The 27718-nt window shown below is 39.4% G+C and overlaps 2 protein-coding genes across 4 annotated transcripts in view; both read right to left on the bottom strand.

Moving 5' to 3' along the window:
• Positions 1–14810, bottom strand: part of LOC101167394 (ephrin type-B receptor 5) — a 38561-nt gene extending 23751 nt beyond the window's left edge. The window contains exons 1-2 of the mRNA XM_011485415.3: positions 14688–14810; positions 4893–4957 (exon numbers count right to left, since the gene is read on the bottom strand). Coding sequence (XP_011483717.2) covers positions 4893–4957; positions 14688–14793 — 171 coding nt within the window. The 5' untranslated portion in view covers positions 14794–14810. The remainder of the gene's footprint in view (positions 1–4892; positions 4958–14687) is intronic.
• A 1920-nt stretch (positions 14811–16730) lies between these two features.
• Positions 16731–26276, bottom strand: LOC101167147 (solute carrier family 2, facilitated glucose transporter member 3). 3 transcript variants are annotated; one of them, XM_023964455.1, is made up of 12 exons: positions 25992–26276; positions 25621–25754; positions 25307–25431; positions 21668–21772; positions 21318–21478; positions 20898–21138; positions 20638–20800; positions 20262–20449; positions 18978–19082; positions 18788–18889; positions 18480–18683; positions 16731–18392 (listed from the first exon to the last, which is right to left on the bottom strand). In XM_023964455.1, exons 3-12 carry the CDS (start codon positions 25328–25330, stop codon positions 18141–18143), a joined length of 1545 nt encoding a protein of 514 aa, XP_023820223.1. In that variant the 5' UTR covers positions 25331–25431; positions 25621–25754; positions 25992–26276; the 3' UTR covers positions 16731–18140. The 3 variants fall into 3 exon arrangements, with proteins under 3 accessions (XP_023820223.1, XP_023820224.1, XP_023820222.1); XM_023964456.1 differs by lacking the exon at positions 25621–25754; XM_023964454.1 differs by lacking the exon at positions 25992–26276 and having other exon boundaries at positions 25621–25970.
• Between the last annotated feature and the right edge of the window lie 1442 nt (positions 26277–27718).

The raw sequence follows: 27718 nt of genomic DNA, 5'->3' as shown, positions 1-27718 counted from the left end.
CCTGCCGCTCTGCAGAAATTTTGTCCTAAAAACAACACGTTTTTTTTTTTTTTTGGACAAAACTGCAAAATCATAATTGAAAAAAAAAATACCCCACTGGGAAGGCTTTTGAAACAGATCAAAAGATGATTGGAGTGGGACTTTAAAGTAGCAGCAAAAGAATTCAGATATCAAAAAGTTTTCTGTGGTGATGTGTGTCTTGTTTTGCCCCTTAACCAGTTAACATATGTGCCTGAGACAAGTGCCTCGCTTTGCCAGCTGCTGCATTGCAGTAAATTGAGCAGAATTGGTTGCATTCTGAGCAATGCTGAGGACTCCTGGATGCAGTTTTAAAAGGCATGAGTCACAAATGAAGACAGCCGAGCATTCTGGACTGAAATAAAGACACTCATGAGCTGAAATGTCAGATGAGAGAAACATATGAATGTGGGCGCAGGTTTTAGTTTCACCAATTATGCAGTATGGTGCTTACAGAGATAAAACGCTCTGCTTTAAGCCTTGACTGACAAGCAAGCCCTTTACCGTTGTTATACAGAGGAATTATGTATTAGGTTTCATCATGTTTATTCTTCGTTCAACAATGGAAAGGGGACAAAGGGTCCCAGCACTGTCTGTGTGCATTTAGTGTCTGGGGCTGTGTGTGCCGCTGCATGTTTCAATGCTTTTTCTGTGTGATTGATGTGAAAAAGTTTGAAAAAAATTTTTGTTGGCTACGAAAAGAGACAAGATTATTAAATCAGAAAACTGACAGGAAGGTTTTAAGATGCTGTCAGACAGTTTTTTTTTTATTTTATTCCACCAGCACAAGTCTTGGGTGAGGGGTGGTAAACACTTTTGGAGCTTTATTCAGCTGGAGCTTGAAAAATCAAATGGCTGTCAGAGTTTGAGAAAATGTTGTATTATTGTAGGATTTCCAAAAAAAAAAAGAGGTCTTTGGACCTTAATTTATTACAACAAATGGAACTCACAGATATTAATGTCATAATGGATCCATAGAGGCAGCTTTTTTGACATTTCCTTGCATTTTTAAGATTTCTACTCTCATCTTAAACTTTATGCTTGCCCTCCTTCACCCCTACTGGTTCATTGCTTCACCCAATCTCCCTTGTCTCATTATTCCAAAGAGGGAAAAAAAATTGGGACAAATTCGGGAGGAGGGGTGCATGAATCGTTGAAAGAAAAAAAAAACACAGACTACTCTTTGTGATTTAATTTAAACTGAAAAGCCGGACAGCCGCGCAGGCTCTTCAGTGACAGAGGGCAGGGAGGGGCAGGGCCTCTGACACTGCACATGAAGATGCATCCTGTAGAAGCAAGAAAAAGCCACGCACTCACATCCATTTTGGACTTATGTACCCAACGGAAAGAATTCAGCCAAAACATCAACAACTGCTGTGATCAAACACCCAGAAGAAGTTGGAGAAACAGGAAGATGAAGGGATCAAGGGTGGGATTTTTTTGAGCGAAGGGAGGAAAGATGTTAAAAATGAAAGAGACAGAAGCAACAAAAGAAAATCCCCAAAAAAGCAGCTGGACAGACGGCTGTACAGGATATTCACAGACCTTAATGCAAAGGGCAAAAGACAGGATAAAAAAAAAAGGTGCACACATCATCCCACTTTCTCTCCCCCGTCATGTTCTGTCTTTCTACTTCTCTCAGCTCGGTGCTCCGGGTCAAATAACCATATCTCAGAACAACTTGTCATCCAGGGACCATGAAGATAAAAAAAATGCAAATGCGTGCTCTCGCAGATAGTTATTCCCTCACACACACAGAAACACACACAGACATGGGCAGCCTTCTATTAGCAGCTTTCATCATGGTTCATAAGATCCTAACACATACGAGGCCCTTTTTAATCAAACATCGTGCACAATTATGGCCCGATGCTTGAGGCCAAGCTGGGGTGATGATGGCAGAAGGTGCAGGGGAAGAGAAGGTAGAAGGTTAAATGACTGTGGAAGCTCAACAGACAGTTGAGACAGGGATTGCTATTGTGTGCAGAGGATGTCGTGCAAACATCAGTTGGTCGTGACTTTTTCACCGGGACCAACATTCGATTTATAAACAACGTACGCACAATCCGACAGCAGTGTTCTGACCTGGAAGACTGTTCTGCCGTTTCTCAAATGCCGCTTGACGGATGTTCTCAAAAGAGAAGATGTCTATGACGACAATGTATGTGTGTAATTATGAGCCATATTAGAAGTGAGGCATAATCAATTACAGATGAATGAATTTTACTGACCCAGAAGCTGACCCTCGCACAGTCACGCAAGCACTCACACCGGGTCCGGGAGTAACTGCCGTCCACACACATGCCCCCCCCCACACACACACACATACAGACCTGTGGTCTTTTTTAAGTTTGATGTCAATCTGATAACACTATGTTTCCCATAAGAGGATAAATAAAAAATAGGTTAAGAAGGGAGATTTAAAGGTTCAGTCTGAGCAGAATTATTCAAAAAAATTTTACATACAGGAGAGAAAATCCATGAAAAACAGAATAAAAACAAAAAAGAACTGAAGTTTTGAAGTTAGACTGCATAAACTTAATCTTAAGAAGGAAAAAAGACCCATTTTTCCAGAAAAACGGTCTTACTTTTTCTCTTGCAAGAAAAATAATATTTCCAAGAACATTTTTCAACAGTGTTTTTGCGGTTTACTCATTTCAAGTTTTTATTTTGTTTTTTAGCTTTTTTTTACTTGCAGGACACTCACTTGCAATTATCAACCCAAATAAAGATAACTATTATAAACAGCAGAAGCTTTCAATGAGACCCTGTTAAATGCTTCTTCTGTGGATCATCCATAGCAAATGATTTGATGGGGGTTTTAAAGTAATCAAGCACCCTCAAAGGTGGAGGACAACAGCTTGTTTTAAGATATATTAGCAACATTACAAAAACTACAGGGTTTCTTGTGTATTTAATAGAGTCAAATAGAAAATGTCCTCTATTTGAAACACATTGCTAAGAAAATGTAAAAATGTTTTTTTCTTAGAGTTATGAGGGTTGGTTGAATATTATCACATCACATCATCAGTACTCTTTTGTTCTGGGTCAGGATGTATGCTCTTCATCTGCTTCCAATGCCTTAATATCCAACAATCACACCCAACACCGTGCAGGCCCAAGAGATAACCACAGAACCTGGTCGGTGATGCCGTAACCCTTGTGCTATCCTAGGCACTTTAACATTGGGAGTTGGGTCATCTAGACCCACTAGACAGTGTGCTGAACCTTTTTTCTTCAATGATTTGTGATCTTCACTGGTGTCCATGGATTACATGAAATCTTTCCACCTTTGGCCACCTTTGTCATGGTAGGGAGAACACGTCAATGTAAGGGTGGGGTCATCTAAGATAGCACAAGGTTAAGCATGACTCCTGACTCCTGACCTGTTGCGTCATCCTTTTTGTGGATGAACTGTAGCGTATGCACATTTTGACTTCTGCTCTGCATTCAATGCAGATTTAAATGTCTCTCTATCTCCTTGCAATGTTTTTTTTTGAAGTTTCAGACTCTGAGTCTTAAGAAAACTTGGGTACAAACTAACAGCAATTTTTATCGTCCATTTTAAGAAAGGTTTCCTGACACAAAGGACAAAGTGATCAGCATTTACACAAAGCTGTCCTCAAATTCATTACAACTATTTTCATTGACTAAATCATTTATGAGATACAATGTTTGTTTCCCCCAAAGTTGGTTTCAATTTATAAATGCTTAAGTTAGAAGTGTTTGTTTGCAGAAATGGCAGTATTATCATCTGCTGTTTCAGCAACAGATTATCCTGTCTCTGAATTCCTTTTTGGTTTTTCTGTTATGGTGGAAAAGGCCTTTCATGACAGCAATTGGAACATTAGTGTCATATTGGTCACCTCTGAAAGCTGTGCAGTATGACACCTCTCCTTTTCAAAGAAACACAAAATGTTTGCTTGCCAGGACAAAGATTGTCTGTGTGCATCACACACACAGACAACTAACAAGCAATGCTTTCATATAGAATTACGATAAATGTCTGGGATTTTTCTGAATACATTTTTTGGGGCAAATTTCTTGCAGTTTCTCAGCGTAGGTTAGATCGCCTCCTATTGTTGCAGATCAAATCTTCTCCAACTGTAGTCACAGACTTTTTAGGGTGTCTCAAACGTGTCAACTTGTTCTCAGTGTGGCTTTTATAAATAAAATAAGTACAACTATTTGAGAGCCTGTCCGATTGTTAGTAATGGGTTAAAAAAAATTGACTCATTTTAGGCTGTTGTATAACACTGACATTGATGTCGATCTCCTGTTTCTGACACACATCAGGTAAGTTTGATTAGAGCCCTGATTTCAACAGGAATCTGTTCATGCATTACCAGTTCAGAGGAAATACAATCATTTTTTGTTTTTTCCTCTCTCAATTTTGTTATTTTGCTGTGATTTCCAATTTACCAAATGACCTTTACTGCCACAGAGCTTTTCATTTTAGTTCAAAATAAGCACACAAATCATTCCTAAGAATCATTTAAAAGAAATCTTAGTTCCTGAATTTGAAAACAGCCTAAAATACCCAAAATACCACGTTTTAATGTTTAAAGCTTTAATGTTAAAGACGTTGTGTTTTTGTTGTTTAAAAAAGTTCCAAATTAATAATGAATATCTGTTGTATTCATTTAGGTTAAAGAATTGGATGGTAGTGTATCACTACCAAGATAGTTAAATCTCCTATGCTTGAACCATGTATTAACATACGTCAAAGAGAAAGTTTATGCCTTCCCTTAAATTCCGTCATATTTCTCAAACAAAGTGATTGTAATTCAACCTCTACTGCATAATCATCTGCTTATTGAGTGTAACAAATTTTTTGAGCTGCTTTCCATTTGACTTTTTCACTCCCTGCTTACCCCTGTGTCTGGATAGGTGGTCCAGCCCAGCTCTGAGGTATTCTCCGTTGTGTCCAGCAGCATCACTGAGAGGCAAAAAGAGACAGAGGCAAGGCATGAGAATGCAGGTTGTTGACAGTTGGATTTTGTTGACTGTTGACTGACAATTTACTTAAGAAACAGAGTAAGAGCCAAGAGCAGAATCGGATGCTGAAACACTGATTGTAATATCCAATGAGGTTCCTTTAGTTTTTCTTTATACTAAATTGAAATAGTGATGTCTTTCAAAACTAATATTCCGATTTCAAAGCTGCTGTCCGCTTGGTTTTTAATTAAGTGGCCTGATGCCTCTCTTCGTGTGGCTCAAAGGGGAACCCTCTTCATTTTGCGTGGGTGACACGCTCCTCTTCTCCTAAAAGTTTTAACACATATATTTGCTCTTTTCCTCTGATCCGCAGTGAAAGCAGGGGAATGTCACATCGCTTTTATGTTGAAGTGTGTTTTTCCGTAATTTGCTTTTGGGTTTAAGTGCTTTAAAGAGCGCACGGGTGTAGGAAACACACACACACACACTCATGAAGTCCCTTCACTGCAGAGTGCTGCATACTGACACATGGCAGCTTCCCACACAGAACCGAAGCCCTTGAATTTTCCATTAGTATTCCAAAACTGTGGTGACTGCTGTTCCTTCAGTCTGGCACAGCCTGCACCACGAGCTGAACGCAAGCCAAAGTTTGTCATGCTCATAGAGGCGGGAAACACATCAGACCTCACGTCTAGATGCCTGCACAGATGGAGTTAGTGGAGAAAAAACATCAAGTACCTCAAGACAGGTGGGAAGCAGAAAACCTACCTCTGTTGACAAATAAATAATTCCTGGTATTGTCATCATATTTTCATGCCTTCGTTTTTTATTTTAGTGTGAGCTGGTTATCTGTGAGAGACAAGCACTCCCTCTAAAAGCTGCTCAAAGAGCAACAGAATAATAGCATCTTCATGATCAGCATGCGCGGTTTGAAGAGGGGATTTGAAGTGATATCACGGCCCATCCAGAGCAGCAGTGATTTGAAGAGAAAGGACACATTTCCATCCGTTTCTATCGCTGTCTGAAACACAAAGACAAGCTTGGAATTCTGCTGCCTGCTTTCGACAATCAAACATGATTAATTTTGTGGCTTTTGAGACAAATCGCCCTCAGTTCCCTGTTCTCCAACAGTTGATATGTTTTTAGGATTACACTCACAGATGGAGATTCTGCAAATCTGTCCTTCATGCCTTCGTTCCCAGTCTGTCTGTCTTTTTGACTGAAGTCACATATTTTCCATGTAAATCTTTCAGGATTGGAAAGGATAGGAATTGTCTCAGGAGAAAGGAACACGTGGAAAGTGACAGAACAGAACAGCTTCAGAACAGTTTTCTGTTTGGCGTGCATGTGACACAAAGCAGAACTGCAAAGTTTATGAGCGTCAGACTAAACCCACCCAAGCAGCATCCTATTCGTGACACTTTTTCTCTTTGATTTAAGAAAGCAAAGCAAGCTGTGTCTGGTGGCATGAAAGGAATTACTGTAGTGGTTTGTAAGCTCTGAATACTCATTAGCATTTTTGCATGAGCCACAACCCCTTACGTAGCATCCACTGTGACCTTATTCCGTGTCATCCTATTTATATCAGATCGAATAGAGCACACAAATGCAGTAAGCGTGTCTGTGTTTATTTGTTTAAGTGAAATGCAAATGAAAAAACAAATTTGCTTGACATTGATGTAAACGTTTTTTTTTTTTTTTTGGTGCTCCAATCCAGTGCATCAGAAGGAATGATCTGAGAGTTTGTACTTTTCTCATTGTGTGACACAAGCAGGCTGAAAAATTCACTGCGACATCTTAAGGTAAGCACTGAGAACTGCCCACTCTTTAAGGATCAGCTCAAACTGGGGAAACCTAACTCCTCTGCACCAGGCAACCAAATGAACAAAAGAAAGGGACATTTACTGGCAGGTCAGCCTGGTATTAAAAGCCCCTTTATTTAACTCCCAGAGAGCCCCTACCTTGCACAAGGAGAGCGCCCACAGCATCTCCTTTGACTGAAGGGCCGAAAACACTCAAAGTTTTTCCCTGACAGTTTGAGAAAGTGCTGAGTCTGCAATCTGAACTTGAGTGCTGAGTTAATGGACGGCGACCTCTCCTTTCTTTCTCCACTCTGGCTCACACTCTGCCTGGTACTTTTTTTCCATCCGGTCCCCTGTCCCTCTCATCGGCTGCTTCTTCCCATGTGTGTATTATTCATCTGGGGAGTGACCGCAGAGTTTGGCATCCCTCTACATCAGAAAACAACAAAAAAAGACATACGCTCTGGTCCATTTTTAATAGACCCAATGGAGATCTGATGTTCATTTGGAAAGTAGGTCTGGGTACCACTATCCAACAACTAAATCAATTCTAACTGTAAAGTTCATGATTTCCATTAAAAGTTAATGTAAGTGTCAAATTTTCTTTTATAATTAAAATTGTTTAGTTTGAAAAAAAGTCGAAAACAGAAGAAAAACAATTTTCCCTATGGTTAGTGATTTAAACTGATCAAATGTGGAGTTTTCAAAAATAAAAGAATGATTCCTTGCATTAGAAACTAACAGAAAAGATCATTTTATCTGATATTGTTTTGGAAGAGAAGCAAGTTATAGATTTTCTAAGAAAAGATTGAAATCATTGGCTTTTTTGAACCCAATTCTACTGGAAACATATTGGCGTCTAAATAAAAGTAAAATAAAGAAAAGAAAAGAAGAACAGGAAAATTATATTTATAACATAAATATTCATTGTGTTGGTAGATATGAATCTGTTTCCTCCCTGCTGTAGGTGGAAAAGCTTTTTCCTCTTGTTGCTGGGGTCACCTGCAGGAGCACGTCACACTTTTCAGTGCTAAGTTAGGTAACTCCATCTTCTGCTGTCTTTCTCCAATATTCTTTGCCATTTCCGTGTGGCAGTGCATTCTCCCACACTCCAGCACTAAGTCGTTGTTCATGTTGCGCTTCTTGACACCAAGTACTTTAAAGAACACCTTTCCAAGCTCCCTCACAAGCTCAAGGAAGCAGCTTTTGGTTGTTAATATTAAAAAAAACCCTGAGAAGTGTGAATGTGAACCACACCCTGACACCACAGGAAACAAAACTGCATTGTCAAGAGGAGCACACAAACTCTACACTGCTCTCGGGAACACACATTTCAGCGACCACTTGCAATGAAAAGTCTAAGTTAAACGTGGGTATGTGCACATACAAAACTCTGGAGTTTATACGCATGTTTTTACAACCGTTTTCAGGCTCTACATACAGGAACGTCCATGAACTCTCCTGGAAAGTGAGACCAGGTTGAACGTCGACCAGTCAGGGACTTGAATTTGGTAGCGAGATTTAGATGGCATTTCTTGTCACTCATGGAAGTACCAACGGTTTGAAAATTGGTCGTGAAGGAGAAATGAATATTTGTGGTTTATGCCTTCTATGACACCAAGTCTTTCATATATCAGAATAGAGCTGTGAAAGAAAAACCCTGAAGCAAGATTTGCACCGCTTTGACATTTTGCACCAAGCTTCTTCCAACTGTAGGTGGCAGACAGTAGAAAAAGAAAAAGGGCCTCTCCCTGCTTGTCCAGTGTGAACACCATATGCCAAACGCATGTTTTTGAACGTCACATGCCAAAAGGGAAAGTAGCTTTTGAACAAAGTGGCTGCAAGCATTTTTACACTGAGGTCAGATTCTGCTGTCTTTGCCCGATCTTTCAACCCGTCCCCACCCTTTCTCTGCCTCAGACGCTCCCGCCCCACAGACTGTCATCTGAGGACAAGGCTAACAGTACAAACAACCACAGAAGGAGCGAAACGCCAAGACAGGAGGGAGAAGAGACGGGGATTAACATGACACCAGAAATAAGCATGTGGTGAAGGGAGTCATCAAAGCTTCACAGCAGTTAAGCCAACGAAAGTGCAGATTCAACAAACAGAATTTTAGACCACGTGACATGACAGGAGGATGTCTGGATTGAGTCTCTGAGCAAGCAGCAACAGGTACAGATAAGAAGAGATTCCCCAAAAATCTGATCACCCACTGAGAACACAGCCTTCTCCCTGGATATCTCAAATGAATGCATTTAAAACTGTTTAAAAAGAACCCGAAGAGGAAGCTTTATTTTAAGGATGAGGTTTAAATGAAAGGGCTTATTTTCACATCTCTGGTTTGCAGACAGGTGATGTGAGGATTTTTTTGCAAGTCACACTTTTCTTCAGGCTTCCAAAGCAAAGCTGGAAAAAGTGACAGAATGGAGCCTCAAGAAATCAAGCACATGACCAAGACTTGGCCTAACACACTTAAAGCCCAGAGTTTGTGTCAAATTGATACAGTTTGATCAGTAAACCTGTCAAAGTGCTGATGCCTTGTCAAAGATCTCAGCAGCGTTCTTTAATCGTTGTATTTGACTGGAAGGTCAAAGGTGAACACAGAGGACTCCTAACTGACGTTGCTCTTTAGCAAATTAACCTCAAAAAGTTATAGTGTAGGAAGGAGTCCGTGGGATATTTTAGTCAACATTTAACGGTCCAAATCTACATTTTTTTTTAAATGTCACAGGCGTGGAAAAATTATTTGTAACCATCAACAAGCTACTTATTGCAGAATCAGCTGGGTGATCACTGTTGGGTTGGTTCATTCACAGAGGACTTCATCTTTGCATTGGGAGATAATGCAGGCTGCCATAGGTGGGTTTTAAGTTGAATAGCTTCACTGAAACTTTGTAAATAAGTAAAAGATATTTTTTTCAGCATAAACCATCATTGCTGAAACTGCAGTGCATAGACTAGAACGCTCCAGTTTCATATTTTCTTTGTAAATAGACTGTGAGAGTTGTATCAGATTTCAGATCTGGTTCTATTTTTCTTGGATTTCAGTTGAACCGTAAAAGTAATCTTGCAGTTTACTTTGATCACAGGATTGGATTGTTAAGGCCAACCGTGAAAGAAAAAGATATCTGTTTAAAAAAATAAAAATAAAGAAGACAGCCGTCAGCATTTGAATTTCAGTTTGGGTTGGTTGATTGATTGGTTCATTTTAAAGAAATTTCAGCAATAAAACAAAAGAAAAAGACAAGGAAAAAAATACATTGAATATATTTAGGTTATCACTTCATACATTGATCAGGAAATAAAAATTGATGCTTTCTTTTAGACAAATTACTGCCGCTCTGCAGAAACTATGTCCTAGAAAATGTCAGTTTTTAAAAATGTTGGCTAAAACAAGCATCATCATAATAAAAAGACCACTGGGAACGCTTTTGAAATTGATCAAAAGGTGATCGTAGTGGTACTTTATAGATATTAGCACTAATTTTCAATGTTTTAAAGACTATGTATGATCCAGGCAGTATTTTTGTTGGAATCTCCTCTTTAAGGAGAGGAGAGGACAAAAATGTGGAATTCGTTTCAGTGACATTTCTCAGCAGAGAAGCTGTCAGCACTCAGACTTTCCTGCTTTCTGTTTTGCTGGTACATGCACAATGCTAAGCAACAGCTTTAATTATGAAATCCAAAACCCAAAGCTACATTCCACAGTCATGGGCGTCCGTGCCATGCGCACAGTTTTCAGTTAAAAATCTGGCTGTAACCCTGTGCCTTTCTGTGCAGGTGACTCTTTCTGCTGCAACATCAAGTGACTCGGACAGAGAGCACTGGCTCACGGCTGCATGACAGCCTCAAGCTTTCTTCCTGCCAATGGCAGAGGTGTGATTCACGTTCAAGAAACATGACCTGATGTTTTTTTACAGTCCTTAGAAAATCTTGTTGTTGTTAAATTTACATGTGGTCTAAAAATAAACTCTTATAATAGATAGGTGTTTTAGTGATGAAGATGTCAGGCTTTTTTTCCCGTCAGCACAGGGTTTCTTCAACTCCATCCACCAAAGAGGAGGACGTTCTTTTCACTAACGTTATTGTCTCCAGCTGTGAAAAACATGCCTTTTGTTTTTTCTATGGTGATCTGACTAATTTACCATGTCCCAGAAGAGCAGCTTATTACACCAAGAGTACAAAGGGTAATCTGTTTAATTAATACCCAGTTAAAGCTGCAAACCAGTGATGACTTGAAGGACAATCCATGTGACCTTAAAGTGAGAAAAATAAACAAATCGTGGGACACCGGCTCTTTTTCTGAGCACATGCTGGTTTTAGGGGTAAAAAAATACAGTGAAAATAAAGCATTTGTATTTAAAAACAAAACATTAACTCCGTCTGCAATAATTTGATAATAACTTATTGTATTAAATCATCTGCCGGTAATTAAAAATTAATTTTCTGAAGACATTTTCTTATTTGGAGATACTTCCTTGTAAGACTTGTCATAACCAAAAGTCTCACCTAGAGCTGTTTAAGTGCACAAGTTCTTTTTGTCAATTTAATAATTTCTTAATCATCTATATGATAAGATTGTTGTTGTTATTTTTTTGCATTCTGAGCAACATTTAAAGTATGTTGTGATCCTGTGGTTTTGCTCTCATCCAGTGCCTTAGCCAACCTGCACCTCGTCAGCCACTCTACTGAAACCTCACATGGACCTGCAGCCGACACCAGACTAATATTCACCACTGGTAACAATATTGGCAAGTACGATCAGAGCTAAAGTGATTTTTATGTGTCCTAATCCCCCTGTTTCTCTGCCTGCCTGCCTGCCTGCCAGCCAATCTGTCTATCTGCCTGCCTGCCTGCCCGTCAGCCCTCCTGCCTGCCTGACTGCCTTCCTGTCTGTCTGCCTGCCTGCCTTTCAAAACTGCCATCCTCACCCTCTTCAAAATAAAACTTGTTACCCGGAAAGCCGTGTCCGCATTTGGATTCAACCTTCCACCCACCTGCCATAACAAAGTACCCTTCAATGCATTTTTGAAAGTGTGAGAACTTTTCAACTGTTTTGATTCAGTTCTAAACCAGCTTTTCTTTTTGGATGTTGACAATCATGTGAATGTTTTGTTTGCTTTAAAGGTTTGGTAGCATTTTCTTACTTCTGGAAAGAGATCTTCTGGCATTTTGCTCCCTTAATTACTGTAATATATCTTGTAAAAATGTAGTTAGTTAAAAGGGACAAATACTTGAATTGGAGCCAAATCAGAAACTTGTTAGTTAAAAACATGCTGACTCTTAAATTCACATTCAGTTTAACAACAAATCTAATTTGGCGTCAGGAGAACATTCTTGGCGCGTTTTAGGCAAAACCATCATTGCTGCTTAGTGCGTGTTTGTGGACCAGTCCCACATCCTAAAGTTGATTGGACAAAGTTACATTTTTCAACTCTTTTACAAATTGTTAAAATCCTAACTTGGAATTTTTAGGTGTATTTTCTGTTTAAAAAAAAAAAGATGTATTCTAACAAATTTTTCACAGTGCTTTTCCTATGTGATCATTTTTATATCTAAAATACAATATTCACTCAAAGGTTTGTTTCTCACTAAACTACAAATGCAAAAGGAATTAAAACAAATGAAAACATGTTCTGTTTTAAACAATCAGGACCAGACAGAAAAAATGCAGTTTAAAAAAGCTTGTAGTTGTTACATACAGACTACAATCAGTGGGCCACAATCTCTCTGCTTTGCTCCATTTTGATGCATTCACTTGCAGACAATTAGGTTTGGACAGTGGCTCAGGCAGTTGAGCAGCTCGGCCGATGGTCTATGGGTTGGCGGCTCAATCCCCAATCCCCCCAGTCAACTGTTGCTGTGTCTTTCGGCAAGACACTTCACCCTCACTGCCTCCAGTGTGACTCCACTGGTCTGTAAATGCGTATGAATGTCTTGGTCATGTTCAGAGGGGCTGTGGACACATTGAGTGTCTGGAAAAGCGCAGATAAATGATTATTTATCAGATGCTGATGTCTGGATTAAAACTGTACGGCTTGATCCAACACCGCTCGCCATTGTTGTTGTACTGGTAATGTTAAGTTGGGGCTGCAAGAGGCAGTAAGCTAGCGGGAGAGGCTGCAAACAAAGGAATGATGGAAGATGAACGCAGGCTTACTCCACGCTAACAATCCTGCCCGCAACTTAGAGACAAATTTCTGATGACCTACTGCCGCTCTGCAGAAACTATGTCCAAGAAAGCAACACAGCTTTTATTTTACTTTGGCTAATCAATATAAAAAAGACCACTGGCAACACTTTTACAATAGATCAAAGAGGATCGAAGTGGGGCTTTAAATTCAAGATTGCACCAAGTTGTTAATGTGTTGTCTTATTTTTGTAACTTCCAAAAAATTTCAGAGGAGGTTATCATTTAATTTCCTCTAACAACTCAATGTTCATTTATAGAGTAACTCCATGAGCATCTCAGCATCTCCATTCATCCACAGCAGGAAAAGCCAAAGGGGAATCAGGTTTGGTGTCCCACTCTGTGTTGTGCTGAGCTAATACAAAGACACAATCTCCCACACACATGCAAGAAATTAGAGGCCAGCCCAGTGTCTTCACACCATCAGCGCGTCAGCGCTTCACAAGAGCGGCATGTAAACGTTGCAAATAAAATGTCACTCAGACACTTTCTTGCTTGAAAGCTGCAAAGAATCAAGCCAAAACTGGCACTTCTGTAACTTGGAAAATGGATAATCATGGGTAGAAGCACAGACAGAGCTGCAACCTGTCGGCCCAGACGCCACCAACTTTGATCAAACCCCAGGGTGATGCCAAATCAACCCCTTGTGACGTAACTATGTATGCACATTTGTGTGGATTTGTAATATTAGGTTAATGCTGTATTAAGAAGAGTTCGATTTCAATTATGCCCACAGACTCAGTAGGCCAGTAATGCTGTGCGGCCTCTCTCTGTTGTTCTGTCTCATCTAAGTCCAGGCCATCTGTTCCAAACCCAGCTCAAATCTGTGGCGTGAGACTGACATATAAGTTCAGCCTGTGTGTCGCTGGCATTCATGGACATCACAGTGGAGCCACGAGCGGGAGCAGGTGCAGATCTGTTCACGTCCTTAGAAAAATAGTTGCACGCTGACTTTGTGCTCCGTTGCTGGCTTTTGTGGAAAAAGAGTTACCTCATATTGCTCTCTGAAGCCCTCATTACTGCTCACATGCACTCATGCATGCACAAAACCTATGCGGACGCAGTTGGAATCATGGAATCAGGGCAGTTGTCTTGAGTCAGATCTGAGAGCTCCCTCCATTCACTCAACCATCCATCATTTTCAGAAACTCCTGCACCCTTTAATGTTCTATTCAGAGGACGTTGAGGAGAAGGAAAAACCTCCTTGGTGGAGTAAAAGAGGGCAGTGATTGAGGAGGGGGCAGGGGCCTCCGCCTGTCACATCTGTGAGATCATGAGTGACACCATAGGGACGGGGGGAAGGGGTCACCGTGCCTAAAGGCAGTGATGAATGGGTTATGCAACTTATTATTCCTCAGCTCTTGGAATTATTTCCATTTTCTTTTGTTGAGTGAACTTGTAAGTACCCCATATCCATATGGTCCCTCCACACCAGAACAGTCCTTCCTGCTCGGATGCAGATGAAAAGTCTGCGTCTCCACAGGCGGGCAGAACTTTGACACACAAAGGGTCGGGAACAGGGCTGGTTCTTGCTCCCGATTTGCAGGTGGAGCGCTGAGGCTCTGCACTCTGCAGCAATGGTTTTGCACACTGTCAAAGTCCGGTGAAATGACCAGAGAGCTTCCCTGGGTGCACCATCCCTGAGATCCGAACTTCCCCATCCCCACGCCATCACCGTACGCAAGAGGTCACAGCATTGACATGAAACATCTTCAAAGAAAAAGTTGAGCTCTTACCTTCCTCAGCTGAGTTAGGCTGGAAAAACAGACAGAGAGACAGAAACAAACTCCACATCTCCTCTACAGAATGACACTGACAGACAGAGAGGAAAGGAGGGAGCATGAAAGAGAGAGAAAGAGGGAGATGGAGTGTGTGACGGAGCGAGGGATGGTGGGGGGTGAGAGGGGGCGGAGTCTGTTTGCTCCCTTTTTTATTAGAGAAAGAGAGGATGAGGGGGAGGAGAAGGGATGAGTGAATGAGGGAAAGAAGGAAAATATTTAGTGTGCAATGAGAGCGCTGAAAGAGGTGCAGAAAACACAGCTGTGAAGGAGGAGGGAGTGTGAAAGCAGGATGGAGGGGTTAAAGACAGAATGAAAGGAGATAAGAAATCAAATACAAGATTTTCTGGTTGTTAAAACCTTGGTCTAGACGTGTTCCACATCCTTCCTGGACACTGTGCTAACCTGCATTTTTTTCATGCTGTGGCATGTGAGCGCATCAAACTAATTTTTCCCCATTCGCCTTGAGCTCTCCCTTTTCATGAAAATTCAAAGCAAACAAATATAAAATGCTCCCCATCCTTCATGTGGCTTCCCTCCTCCTGTCTAATCACCACTTTCTTGGTGATTTCTCCCCTCTTTTCCCAGCCTTTGGATGTGAGCACAGCTCATCCAGACAGTTTGTAGACATGCATTAATCATGCTCTCACTGAGCTGGAAGCTCTTCCTGGTTCATGCTCGCCACTCATTGGTCAGCCTGTGGTACTGCAGGGTGTTAATAGGGTTTCATGCTCCAGTTCACTGAGATCTGTAGGACTGTTTTGGTCTCTTTACAGGGACATCCTTTGACACAGTTAGGTGACACCCTTTTCCAGACAATGATGTGTCCTTTTGCCTCAGATTTTGTACTCTGAAGGTGAAGTGAATGAAAGGGAAAGAAATGTTGTTGCACGTAGAATTTTAACATAAATATTCATTGCAAAAATTGAATCTTAAAGTAATTAAAAAAAAAACAATGTTTTAACAAAAAAAATCTTTTTTGTTTTGCAAGAAAATGCTCTAATTAAGTTTTTCAATAGCAAAGTACTTTAAGAAAACTTGGTTACTAAAATTTTTCTTAAAATAATAATTCTTGGAAAGACCCTTTTTTCTTCCCCATTGGCTTGCTTAATTTAAAATGTTAGTTAGTGTATAAACATAAATTTAAACACTAAAATTATAAAATTCAAATTCAAAAAAGTCATTCAAAACTATTTACTGTAGTTGTGTTTTTATTACTTTGTCTCTCTCTGACGGTTTTTCCTTTTTTCTTTCTGTTGCTGAAAAATTTGTAAAAAACAAACAAAAAAAAAGTATACGTTTTGTGTATAATACCTTTAAATAATTTGGGTATTAATGTAAATTCTTTCTGTGATTTGAGTTTTACACAAAACTAAGATGATCCTTTTTCGTTTTTTAAAATTGTGCCGAGTATTAGTATATTTTTTACAATTTATTTTTATCATTTTTTTCATAGCAGCAAAAAGGCAGTAATTAAAAATGTAAAAATTATTTTATTTTTTTTACAATTTCTTTTACAATACATTTTTTCTTAATTAAGGACTAAGACAAATAAATAAATTTGTGGCATGATTGTGAATAAAGTGTAAAGCAATCTTAATGATAATGAAGATTATTAAGAAATAATCTTCTCTGAACATAAAGTTTAAAAAAATCTATTTTTTATTTATCGTGTGGTGTTATTTATTATTGTGTTTTTTAAATTTTGAGGTGAAAAAAACTTTTAGTAATTTTTTGCTGAAGTTTTTTAGGTAAAAAACAACAAAGACAATACAATGATTATTTGTATCTATGAGGTAACTGCAGAATATTATTGGTTTAGAATGGGGCAACAGTCAACTATATGGGATGTGTCTGCAGAAATATTTCCAAAATTACTTCAATGCAAAGCATGATCCTATTTAAATGTGACCTCGTGTTGGGTCACATTTTCCCATCATGCTTAGAAATAATTCATGTTTTACTTTTTTAAATTAATGGTCAGCTTTTAAACTTCACAGACATGTTTGGCATTAGAGCCTGTGTTTATTTACTCAAAAATACAATACAAGAGCAAAATATACATCTGACAAATGTGAATATTGTAGAATTTGCAAAGCAGCAAATTGCTGGCACTATAGCAATGGTTTGGAGTGCAAGACATGACAAAGAGAAGGTCACAGATTTGACAAAAATGTGAAATGCAGTGACAGAAGCTGCACAACTTTAGTGTATTTACATGCAGAGAAAGACAAGAACACACAACCGCTGGGAGGTGTGCAAGTCGCCACAGTGCAAACAGCTCAACAAAAAAAGGTGCTTCCTTATTAAACGTGCTTATTCGAGGGCTGCAACAGCTCAAACACAGACATTTAAAAGCACTTAGCGTGAGCATGTGCTGCAGCAGCCATTCTACAAAATACACAGACAAACAATACATTAAATGGTAATGTCTGTAGGCCAGCCGTTCAAATAAATACATATTTTTTAGTGTTATTTAAAAAAAAGAACTCTCATCTGGCCTATATATTATTTATAAAAAATGTGCATTAATTTATCAGTCTTTTTTTATACTGGCAAAAGTTAATCTTCTTTAAATCATGAGAACATTTATGACCTCTAGTACAGTAACTTTTGATCTGAAGTTATGAGAAGCTAAAAAGATGAAGTACAGTAATATATTTTCCATACTAAAAAGCATAAATACTCTAAGTAATGTAAGGCACATCTGCATCATGGCTTTTGACATGACCTCCATTCATTTCTAAAACCCAATCTGTAAAGCAGAGGCTTGAATTATTTTAAGGAATTTACCTTCAGGAGGTTTTGTGCACATCTAGCGGATGATATGTCCTCAATTTTATTTTCTGCAGAATTGTTAAGAATTTGTTAAGACCAGCAAATAGAGGCAGAAAAAAACTTCATTCCAGTCTGCAATTATTCCTTTCTTTTTAAATACTTTGAAGTAAAAGGAACATCACCAGCTTTTCCTCCATGTTTTTCTGTCTACCTCCTGAAACGCAGTTTCTTCTAAAATGGAAGCAAGGCACTTTTCAGACAAGTGAATCTTTTTTTTTTTTTTGGGTCAAACTACTGGGCTCTAAAAACGCTTTTCAGGGTTGACCTCAATACATAAAACCCCTAAATCCTGCAACCTTTGAGAACTTGAACATATGTTGATCTTCTTATGTGGCACTAGGCGGAAAGCCAACCTGAAGAATGTCTTAGATTTTAAGCTCTGATAATACAATCAGCTTTGGTCTGGATTACAGGTATTTCAGTCAATTATCAAGGACATCCTAAGTCAGAAAAATGGGCAAAGTTCAATTTTATCATTAAAAAAACAAATTCTGCATTTGTACAAATTAATTATATGTGAGTTATGATAAATAACTCTGGTTATTCAAGTTCTTGCTGTCTCCACTCCAGTTCTTATTGTTTCTCTATAGGAAGGTCCACCATGGGGACCTTTTCTGTTGGAGACATGGGTGCTGGCTCTTTGTTGTCTGGAGAGCTGATGACCACAGAATCGGGTACCGGGGAGTGAGCGGGTTTGGCTGAAAATCCCTGTGCAATGTCGTCAAAGGTTCTGCCTTTTGTCTCAGGAACTCGCAGGTAAGTAAAAATGAAGAAGAGGATGAGAAGGACCATAAAGATGAGGAAGACGTATGGACCACAAAGTTCCTAGAAAATTAAGAAATATGTTTAATACTGAGAGCTCACACACATATGTTTTAGTGGTAATTGAGTCTGGGAATATGAAAAACAAACCTCTAGTTTAGGGAAACCCAGCCCGACAAGGAAGTTGGCAGTCCAGTTGGAGCAGCCAGAGACAGCCATGGCGGCGGGTCGAGGACCCTGGGAGAAGAGCTCTGCCACAATGAACCATGGGATGGGACCTGGACCCATCTCAAAACTGGCAACAAATCCGAACACAGCCACGATTGCCAGATAACTCAGAGACTCGTTTGTCTTCTGCTCAGAAAATGATGGGAATGAAGAAGGGATTATACTTAGTAACAGAAAGGAAAACTTTGCTTTACAACTCTATTAATGGATCTTTGGTCAGACATATTTACCACTAAAGACAATGAGATCGTCATAACAAGGGCACTGATCGCCATTCCTGCAAGTCCGATCAGGTGCAACGTCCTCCGGCCGGCTCGTTCAATCAGAAACAGCTGATGTCCGGAGAAAAACACAAACCGGTTTGGAGTCAGAGCAGAATGAGAAGGGCTAGGATTAAGACCAAGTTCAGCAGATACTCACAGAAACGACTGTAAACACAGTATTGACAACTCCGGCTCCAATCGTAGCGTAGATCGGCTGAGTCACACCTGCAGTTTGAAATATGCCAGTAGAATAGTAGAACACCTGAATGGAGAGAAAATGTGTCTTTGTTATTTTCTGCTGTTGATCTCTGTTAAACAAAACACAGTGTTGATCATTTTATTACATTTAATTCTTCACCCAAATAAAGTTCAAAACGTTTTCTTTCATGATCTTAAAAATGCCCACATTTGGTGAAATACACAGCTCTAAAACTTAATTTTTAAGATATATTCTGAAAAGAAAATCTATGATCAAACATTTCTTTACAAATGATAATACAATTCCACTGTCTTAATCAAAAACAGGGATCGTTCCAGTTGAAGCTCAAGGAAAAAAGCTTGTAAAAGAGAAAAGGAAGCTAGGAATAAATCTGCAAATGCGTTGGACGTAAAATCCTTATTTACAATACACCTGTTTTTTTGTTCTTCTGAGCAGAAAATATTTTTAGACTAGTAGAATCTTTTAAATTAACCAAAGAATTGTAGAAACTACCCATCATTCCACCTTGACCTACATCTAAAAAAAAATAGGTCATGCAGCATGAATATGGCCATAAGCATGCCATCTGTTCAAACAACAGTTACAGAAGAAATCATGGTAATGTCATGGAATGCCAAAGTCAAGTTCTTGAAATGTTGTGGAAGGCCCTGAAGACAGCAGCTCTTATGAGGACCCTCAGCAACATCCCAGAATCCCTTTCATGAAAAAAACTAGTTTCATTCCTAAGACTTTCTTAATGGAAGAACTGGATTTGTTTTTTAATAATCAATGAACTTGTTGAAAGTTTGAATGACTCTAACAACAAAATCCATCGAGGCCACCTTACATTAACATGGATTCCCGCCTGGCTGGTGAATGTTAAAGGTCATGAGTGTTAATGTTCTTGTTGGGGATCAATAGATGTCAGAGCTTCTATAGCTTCAGGCTGCAGCTGCTTCACTGTAGCTGTCAAGTCCAATGCAAGAGCTGCTAATGAATTCTGTCAGGCAGGTTATGTGAACTTATTAAGCTCCTCTGTGAGTGTCTCTGTCTCTTGTGTCTGCCTCACTCAGCCTCAGGCCCAAGCCAAGACGAATCTCTTGTCATGTGCTTTTCAAAAAAATGATATCAGCTCGGAGAATGCTTCTGAGATTAAACGCCGCTCCTGAAATTAACATAGACTGACATGCGGTGTGTTATCTCTACCACATTGCTCTATCAAGAGACGTGATGTCGACTCACAGCATTGATGCCAGACAGCTGCTGAGAGAGCTGCAGGATGATAGCGATGATTATCGGCTGACGATAGTTTGGGGAGCGAAAGAGTTCAAGGATGGTGACTTTCTTCTCCATGGCCATCTTCATCCCTTCCTCCTTCATCTCCTGAATGTCATCGTCTACATCCTCACAGCCACGTAGACGCACCAGTGCTGCAAAAAAAAAAAAACAATGCAGACAGGGTTGGTACATAGTTAAAATATAATGTAAAGAGAGACTAAAAGGGCTTTGAAACATCATGTAGCGTAGTGCTGTTCAATAAGTCAGAAGTCATCATTAAATATGCATATATAAAGAGAGATTCTGTCTCATTGTTGGGAATTTTTATCCTGATACACACCTTTTCTTGCCTCTTCTTCCTTGTTGAGGACAATCAGTAGGTAGCGAGGGCTTTCAGGACAGAAGGGCAGCATGATGCTCTGCAGTACGGCTGGCAGGATGGTCAGAGCAAGCAGGAGGGGCCACAGTTCGTCTGAGCCCAGCAGAAATTCCAGACCAAAGATCTTCACATGGGGAGACATGGTGAAGGCATCATGAAAAGGTGCCAACATGTGATTTTAAATCCACAGTATCTAAAATCCCCACACAACGCCCTTATACCTGTGCCACCAGGATGCCAATGACGACTCCGAGTTGGTGCAAAGTCCCGAACGCTCCTCGCAGAGCGGTGGGGGAGATTTCGCCCACGTACATGGGTGTCAGGCCTGTGCACAGACCGCAGAACACGCCGATGAAGAAGCGGCCAACGATGACCACCTCGAAAGACTTAGTGAGGGAGGACAGGCCCATCAGGCCGCCGCCCACCAGGGCCAGAATATTAGTGATCATCATGGACTTTTTTCTGGTGACAAGGCACAATATAAAGAGGAGAAACTTAAATGGATAAAATCAAAAAGCATGAAACATATGACAAATTTTGACAAAATAAGAGAAATTTTTTGAAATTTTGCTCAAACGTCAGCACAACAGTAAAAAAAGGAGACAAGTTTTCTTTGTACTCTTTGCTCCTGCTGTTCCTACCTGCCAAATATATTCACCATGGTTCCAACAGAGAAGGACCCGATCATGCCTCCCACACTAAAGATGGCAACAGCAAAGCTCCACACTGTAGTAATCGTTCCCTGGCTGAAAGGCTCGCCATACCGATCCGTAGACACATTTTGAAAAAACTGTCGCAGTTTCTGGAAAACAGCAAGAATGACAAATGAAATGCATTTATAACAGCGGGTCTTTTAAAATGCATCCACAGGAGGGCATTGTTGTGACATCTCTTAAAAGTGAGAGCCTTTAAAGGCTAATTTCAGGCAGCAGCTTCCTGTCTGTCAAACTGAAAAATCTTGCAGAATATATTATGGGATAAACTCACACACCTGCTCAGGTGCATTGATGACCCCTGTGTTGTAGCCAAACTGCAGTGAGCCAATGACTGCTGTAGAAACACAGTACAGAAGGTAAGGAGTCACCTTCTTCTTGGGCTGTGGAAAAAGAAAAAGATAAGTCATGAAAAAATGACTGCAGCAAACCGATAAAGCTTTTGCTGGGTTTGAGAGGCGTATCACAGGCCAAACAAAGCTGCTGTTGTTTACAATGACACTGCCGATTACACACAATGAGCCTTTCTACAGCTGCTAACACCCCTTGTTCTCAGATCGCCGTATTATCAGCTGCACCACTGTTCTGAAAGCAGGTTACAAAAAATACAAATGCTTCCCGGTGTATTACTCAGAGATTTTGTTTTGTAAGTAGCTAAAGACAGCCTGAGTAAATGAATGTTTTCTCCTGCTGGTTTATTAATTAAAGTGGGCTTAGCTCATAATAACTCAGTAATGCACCTAATAATGATTGGTTGCATTGTAGTTTGCTGGGGTGTGAAATTTAATTTTGCCTGCCAAAGCTAAACTGAACACATTTTATATTGATGCTGTGGATCCAAATGAGCAGCAAGCCAAGAATGGAAATCCCAAGTTTAAGTTTCATTTTGAATTAAGTGCTGAACTAATAACCATGTGTTCTTTTTCTTCCTGATTCAGCTTTCTAAGGACTACGCAGAAGTTAAGTCACATTTGGCTCAAAGTCAAAATACCTACATTTAATCCACATCCTGATACAACGCTAAAATGATGGTTGAAGTCATGAAACTGACGGATTATTGTCAGCAAAACATCCATGACGCGAATTACTACACAGAAACAAGGCTATCAAGACAAGTGCAGAGAAGTCTGTCTCTGTTTCGTTACAAGACATGATATGACTATCTCCACAGATTAAGTGCAGTGGCGCTCAAACATCATAGAAGTCACTGAAGTGTGTTATTAAAAAACAAAATGCCTCAACACGAGGAACAAGTTGACCGCGAATTCAAAAGTCTGTATACTCCCCCTGCACAAGCAGCCTGTTCTTTAATGCCGCCAATCCTTTTTAAGTCAGCCAAGAACCAGACGTTCCACTTCCAGGAAAAAATCATTAGCAATAGAAAAACAGTGCACATTGTTTGCTGATGCTCACTTCAGACGCCCGTTAACTTTCCCTCATGGATCAGAAAGGATGCAGGAGGAAATTGTGAATTGTAAATGGAAGAGCATCTAAACACGGCTAAAATGTGCAGAAATTAGACCTTTGGGTCGTTAAGTTTTACACTATATTCCAATGTAATCCAATTTAACAGTTTTGCAACCATCTCTCCCTTTTATGGTCTTTGAAGTTTTGTTTTCTTAGTTAAATTGTATAAGAAAATGTTTGTTTGTTTTTTAAAAACCTGAGGTTTAAACAGGCTTTTGAGTTTAACAAGGAGATTGTGACACTAAAAAGTACTTTTTACAATTTGGGAGTATTTCAACCACAGTTTAACATACATTTTCACCACGGGTTTGTTGTTCCCCTTCCTACAGATCCCCTCAGGGGTGGCTACAGCGAATCACCTGTCACTGATCAACACATTCGGTTTGGCAGAGTTTTACCCCGGATGCCCTTCCTGAACCAACCCTGTATTTTATCCGGGCTGGGGACCAGCACAGGGAGATCCAGACCTGGGACCCCTTGTGGCTACATAGGTAGGCAGTAGCATGAACATGAATATTTTTTATATAAACTATCTATATTTAAAGTCTTTATGGCATCAATTGCCTTGTATACATGGTTGACTCCAAAAATGCTCGTGTTTGTGGCAAAGTGTTTGTGCCACTTTCATTTTTTATTATTTCTCCTTTGTGGCAAACATGCTGCACTTATTTTCCAAAAGACATGTGAAAACGCAAAGATCTGGCTACTCAGGATAATTTATAGAGAAAAGGGGACAAAAAAACTATGAAAATAAAAATAGAAATGATTTCAACTAGCAACTGAGAACAGTAAGTAAAATACTTGAAAATACTTGTAAATACTGGAATTCATTACAATGAAGATAGGTAAACGATGACATTCATTAAAAATGAACTTGTGATTTCTGTGTTTGGATGATTCTGAAATTTTAACCTGTTGTCAGAGTTTTAAACATTGTGGCTGCATCTTAAAAATAACCATTATCGGTAATCTATTCCAGCTAGTCAAAAAAAGGAGGGTCCAGCTCAGCCCATGTAGAAGATGATAGCTTAGAAGATGTATCCCTGACATGCTGTGAGTCATGTGCTTGCTCAAATATGCAGCCATTGCTCTGCATAAGTCTGTTTATACATGTCTCATGTAGCTTCCATGTAAAATCAACAGCCAAGCCCATGTTGCTCAACACCCACTGTTACATTCCCCATGTAATACAGTTATAAACTGATTATAGTGATTATACAGCTGCATTAGAGTAAAGATAAATGCATGTTTAACATTACACCAGAGGAACTTTGCATTATTATTTCTTCATGGCCTGGTTCACGGCATTAGGAGTTCATGCACATTTGGCAACAAGGCCTCACAGGAAATTGCACGAACCTTCATCCCTGTTGTGCAGCTCCAAAAGTTCTTTGGAAGAAGTTAAAACTACAGTCGAAAAGCTACTTTCAAAACAGCTCGTTCTGAGTTCTAGTTTATTCCTATTGGTTTTGTATCCATTGAGGCAGAACTTTAGGAAAACTAAAAGGACATTTATCGATCTTAGCTTTTTATATGCCAGGAAAATGTACTGCACAGGCTTGAAAAAACATTACCAGACCTAATGCAATCTAGTGGTTGAAACAAATGTTATCCTGCCTTCCTTTGTAAAAGAATAACTTGTATACATAAAGCTAATTTGAAAGTCCTTAATTTAAAGAAAAGTTGTGGTGTGGAAAAGAAAACATGTTATTTTTCTGAAAAAACATCAAATCCTCTCATGAATGAACTTTCCAAATATGCAACAGCTCAGATATTTTAAGGACCTAAACTGCAGTTTCCCTCTTATTCTACACTTAAACTTTTGGTTTATGTTTTTTTTTCTAATTCAAATAATAAAAACATGAATAAGTTAAAAACCTGATGGAATATTTCAAACCCATAAGTTCCACCATCATGCCATCTTGCAACAGTAACCAACAATCTTAGGTAACATCCATCCAAATGAAGCAAGTGCTGGTAAATTTTGGTCTTACAAAATTCATTCAGCAGAAACAGCTTGTAAATGCAAAAACATTCTGCAAGTTCTTCTGAAGCATGTCAAGACATACATTGACTAACAACATTATTTTTTTTTAAACCCTTAGAAGTACAACACTTCTGCATATCCTGACTCTTTTGTGCAGTTGAAGGCAGAATGGTAAAAGACAAACAAGTTCTAGCTTGCCACCCTACAGTCCTGTTTGTAAGTCTCATTCTCTTAGTCATGTCCTGAGGTGCTCAGCACTCACCGACAGGTTCCACTCTACCAAAGTGGAAAAGTACAGAAGACAGAATTCAAAAATCTGGGTTACAGTTCTCTGAGCTGCAACATTCCTTGTGATTAATGCGCCCACTCAAGGTTGCTTTGATAAAAAGACAAGAATTCTCATTTTAAAAATATATCTTAAAGTCCTGCTACTATGAAACAATGTAAAAACTATAATAGTTACCTTGTCATCCTCCAACTGCTGCATCTTGATTTTTGTGGTCGATCTTTAGATAAACACTGCTGCGTCCAAATTTAGCTCCTCCGATTCAGAAACACACCTCCCAACAATTAGCAAACAGAAAATACCTAAAAGAAAAGATTAAAAATACAAAATAAAGTGACAAAATTTTGGCAGAATTATTTCAATTCTGTCTCAAGAAAGACAAATGCTGCGCTCATCCTCACGCGTCAAATATCATAAAAGATGCTAATGGTTTACAATGGAAAGTATTTCAGCATTAATGGATATTACATTAGCAGAAAAAAATGCCTCACCTAATTGACTGAGATGCCAGTTTCTCTGATGCACACGTACAGCTGAGGGCCCTTTTCAGCACTGACGAAAGCATCCGAGTATAAACTTAAACGAAACTCCTCCCTACACTTCCGTATCAACCCTCCTAATCTGACTAAAAGAAAAACAAACTTCAAATGAAAACAATCTAAAGATATATAGGGTATATACGTCAAAACAAAAATGTCTTATTTTGAAAAGTTAATGCCAAATCAAGAAAGGCAAAAACGAAGCTTTTTGACCAACAATGAGAAGCGAAGTTCTCCATCCAGTAAGTTAGAGGAATAGTGTTAGTAAGTAATATTGCTAGTAAAGCACATGAACATTGTGTGGAAAAGCAAAGATTCTCTACCGTTATGCAGAATGATTTCGCTCTAAACAACCTCGTGCGGCTCTTCCTGTTGTGAAATTACTTATGTGATCACCGCCTTTTTATCTGCTCTTCAGAATCCAGGATGCGTGCGCCGCAGCGCGCGCTCATTCGTCACATTCATCTGTGAGCATCACCGTGCGTAATCTTTCCCTTTCAGCCGAGAATCACTTCGGGTAGCCTCGGGTCATTTTGCAACATGTGTTTTCCCGAATGGATGGGACGTGCTGCGGCGAACGCGTGCAGTGGACGCTGAAGGGAGGCTCTGTGTGCAGCGGCTGGTGACCCACCGGGGGCGCGACGACAAAGCCCGCGTGCGCAGGGCAGGGGTCGGCTAAAGCCTGGTCACACACACATCATGAGACGGGCTCAGTGGGAGGTAAACAAAGGGGGAGCCCTTCTAATTCTCCCTTTGTTCTAATCTCTACAGCCCACTAAAGCTCATTCAGGAATTTAGCAAATTCTGCATTCTACAAAGATTTGCTGGAGTCTGATTGTTTCCATGCATTTTTATGCCAACGCTGTTCTGTCAACTTACTCAGATGAAAATGAGAAAAAACAAGGTCAGAAGAATAAAGAAGCAGAGCTTTGCACATATGAAAAGCCTTTTGGAAGAGGCTGATGAATCCAGAAGATGTGCATGAGGTTCAAACCTTGATTTTTGGGTCACGGTTTTGATGGCCAGAACCTCATATCTAAATAAAATACATTTTTTAAGGTAACAAGAAAAAAAAAATATTGAAGTCAATGCTGATATAGGAGGTTTTTGGCTTGTGACCTTTATGTCAAAAAAGGGGCAGGATTTACTTCTTCAACTACTCTCAACATACTCAAAATCTAAGAAATAGCAGATAGGTGGTTTTCAATTTTGGTCAATTGTGTATTACAAAACAACAACAAAAGAAATTCACAAAAATGTTTTTCATATATTAAATATAATTAATTTAGTACAATACATGTTTGACAATTTAAACGTAAACATGTGCAAAGATGTGCAGTAGAGATGCAACAGTTCACTTTCCCTACAACTCAGTTCAATAGTGTAACATACAGTTTTAAACCAAGAATTGTGACATGTCTGGTAAGAGGCAGGGATTCTGAATCTGCTTTATTATTTCACTATGTCCTCAGTAAATAATGAAATAATGAAGCATCTTTTACATTATAACCTGGAGCTGCTGCCCACCAACTAATTATTCAGACATTGATCCATAGATGCTCTGCAGCTTTTGGCAAACAAAAAGGCAAAAAAATGATATATTTGGAGAAACTTTGGTGGGTATTTTTAGATCAAAATAAGAGGGTGGGTGCAAGAACATAGAGCTTCCTTCCATAAAATAGCAAAACATATTAGACTTTCTTCGGATAATAAAGGGCATAATAACTGACTTTGATGAAAGTTATGTTTTTATTTTTAACAGGTTCTTGTGGCATTTCTTTTCATGATAGAGGACATTCAATTAAAAATAATTAGGATTAAAATTCCATTGCAGAGTATTTCTTTATTCAAATTGTTGTGAATCAGAAGTAGATGAAAAAATGCAGTTTACTAAAGCTTTTAGTGGTTACGTACAAACTACAATGAGCCGGCTACAAGCTCCCGTCTTTGCTTCAGTCTGATGGATTGCAGATAAATAGATTTACGTACATGTTTGTTTTTCTCCTCTGAGCTGGAATCTGGCTCAAAACAGTACAGCTGGATAGCCCCA

The sequence above is a fragment of the Oryzias latipes genome, chromosome 16 (assembly GCF_002234675.1).
Source record: "Oryzias latipes chromosome 16, ASM223467v1".
Lineage (NCBI taxonomy): Eukaryota > Metazoa > Chordata > Actinopteri > Beloniformes > Adrianichthyidae > Oryzias > Oryzias latipes.
The sequence above is the reverse complement of the archived record's forward strand: the minus strand, read 5'-3'. Positions and strand labels throughout refer to the sequence as shown.

Coding starts and splice junctions, on each gene's coding strand:
- LOC101167147 (XM_023964455.1), bottom strand. CDS start 25,330: ATGCAGCAGTTGGAGGATGACAAG. Junction 21,479..21,667: donor TCATCAATGCACCTGAGCAG/GTGTGTGAGTTT, acceptor GCTGTTTTCCAG/AAACTGCGACAGTTTTTTCA. Junction 19,083..20,261: donor AGCTGTCTGGCATCAATGCT/GTGAGTCGACAT, acceptor CTCTCCATTCAG/GTGTTCTACTATTCTACTGG.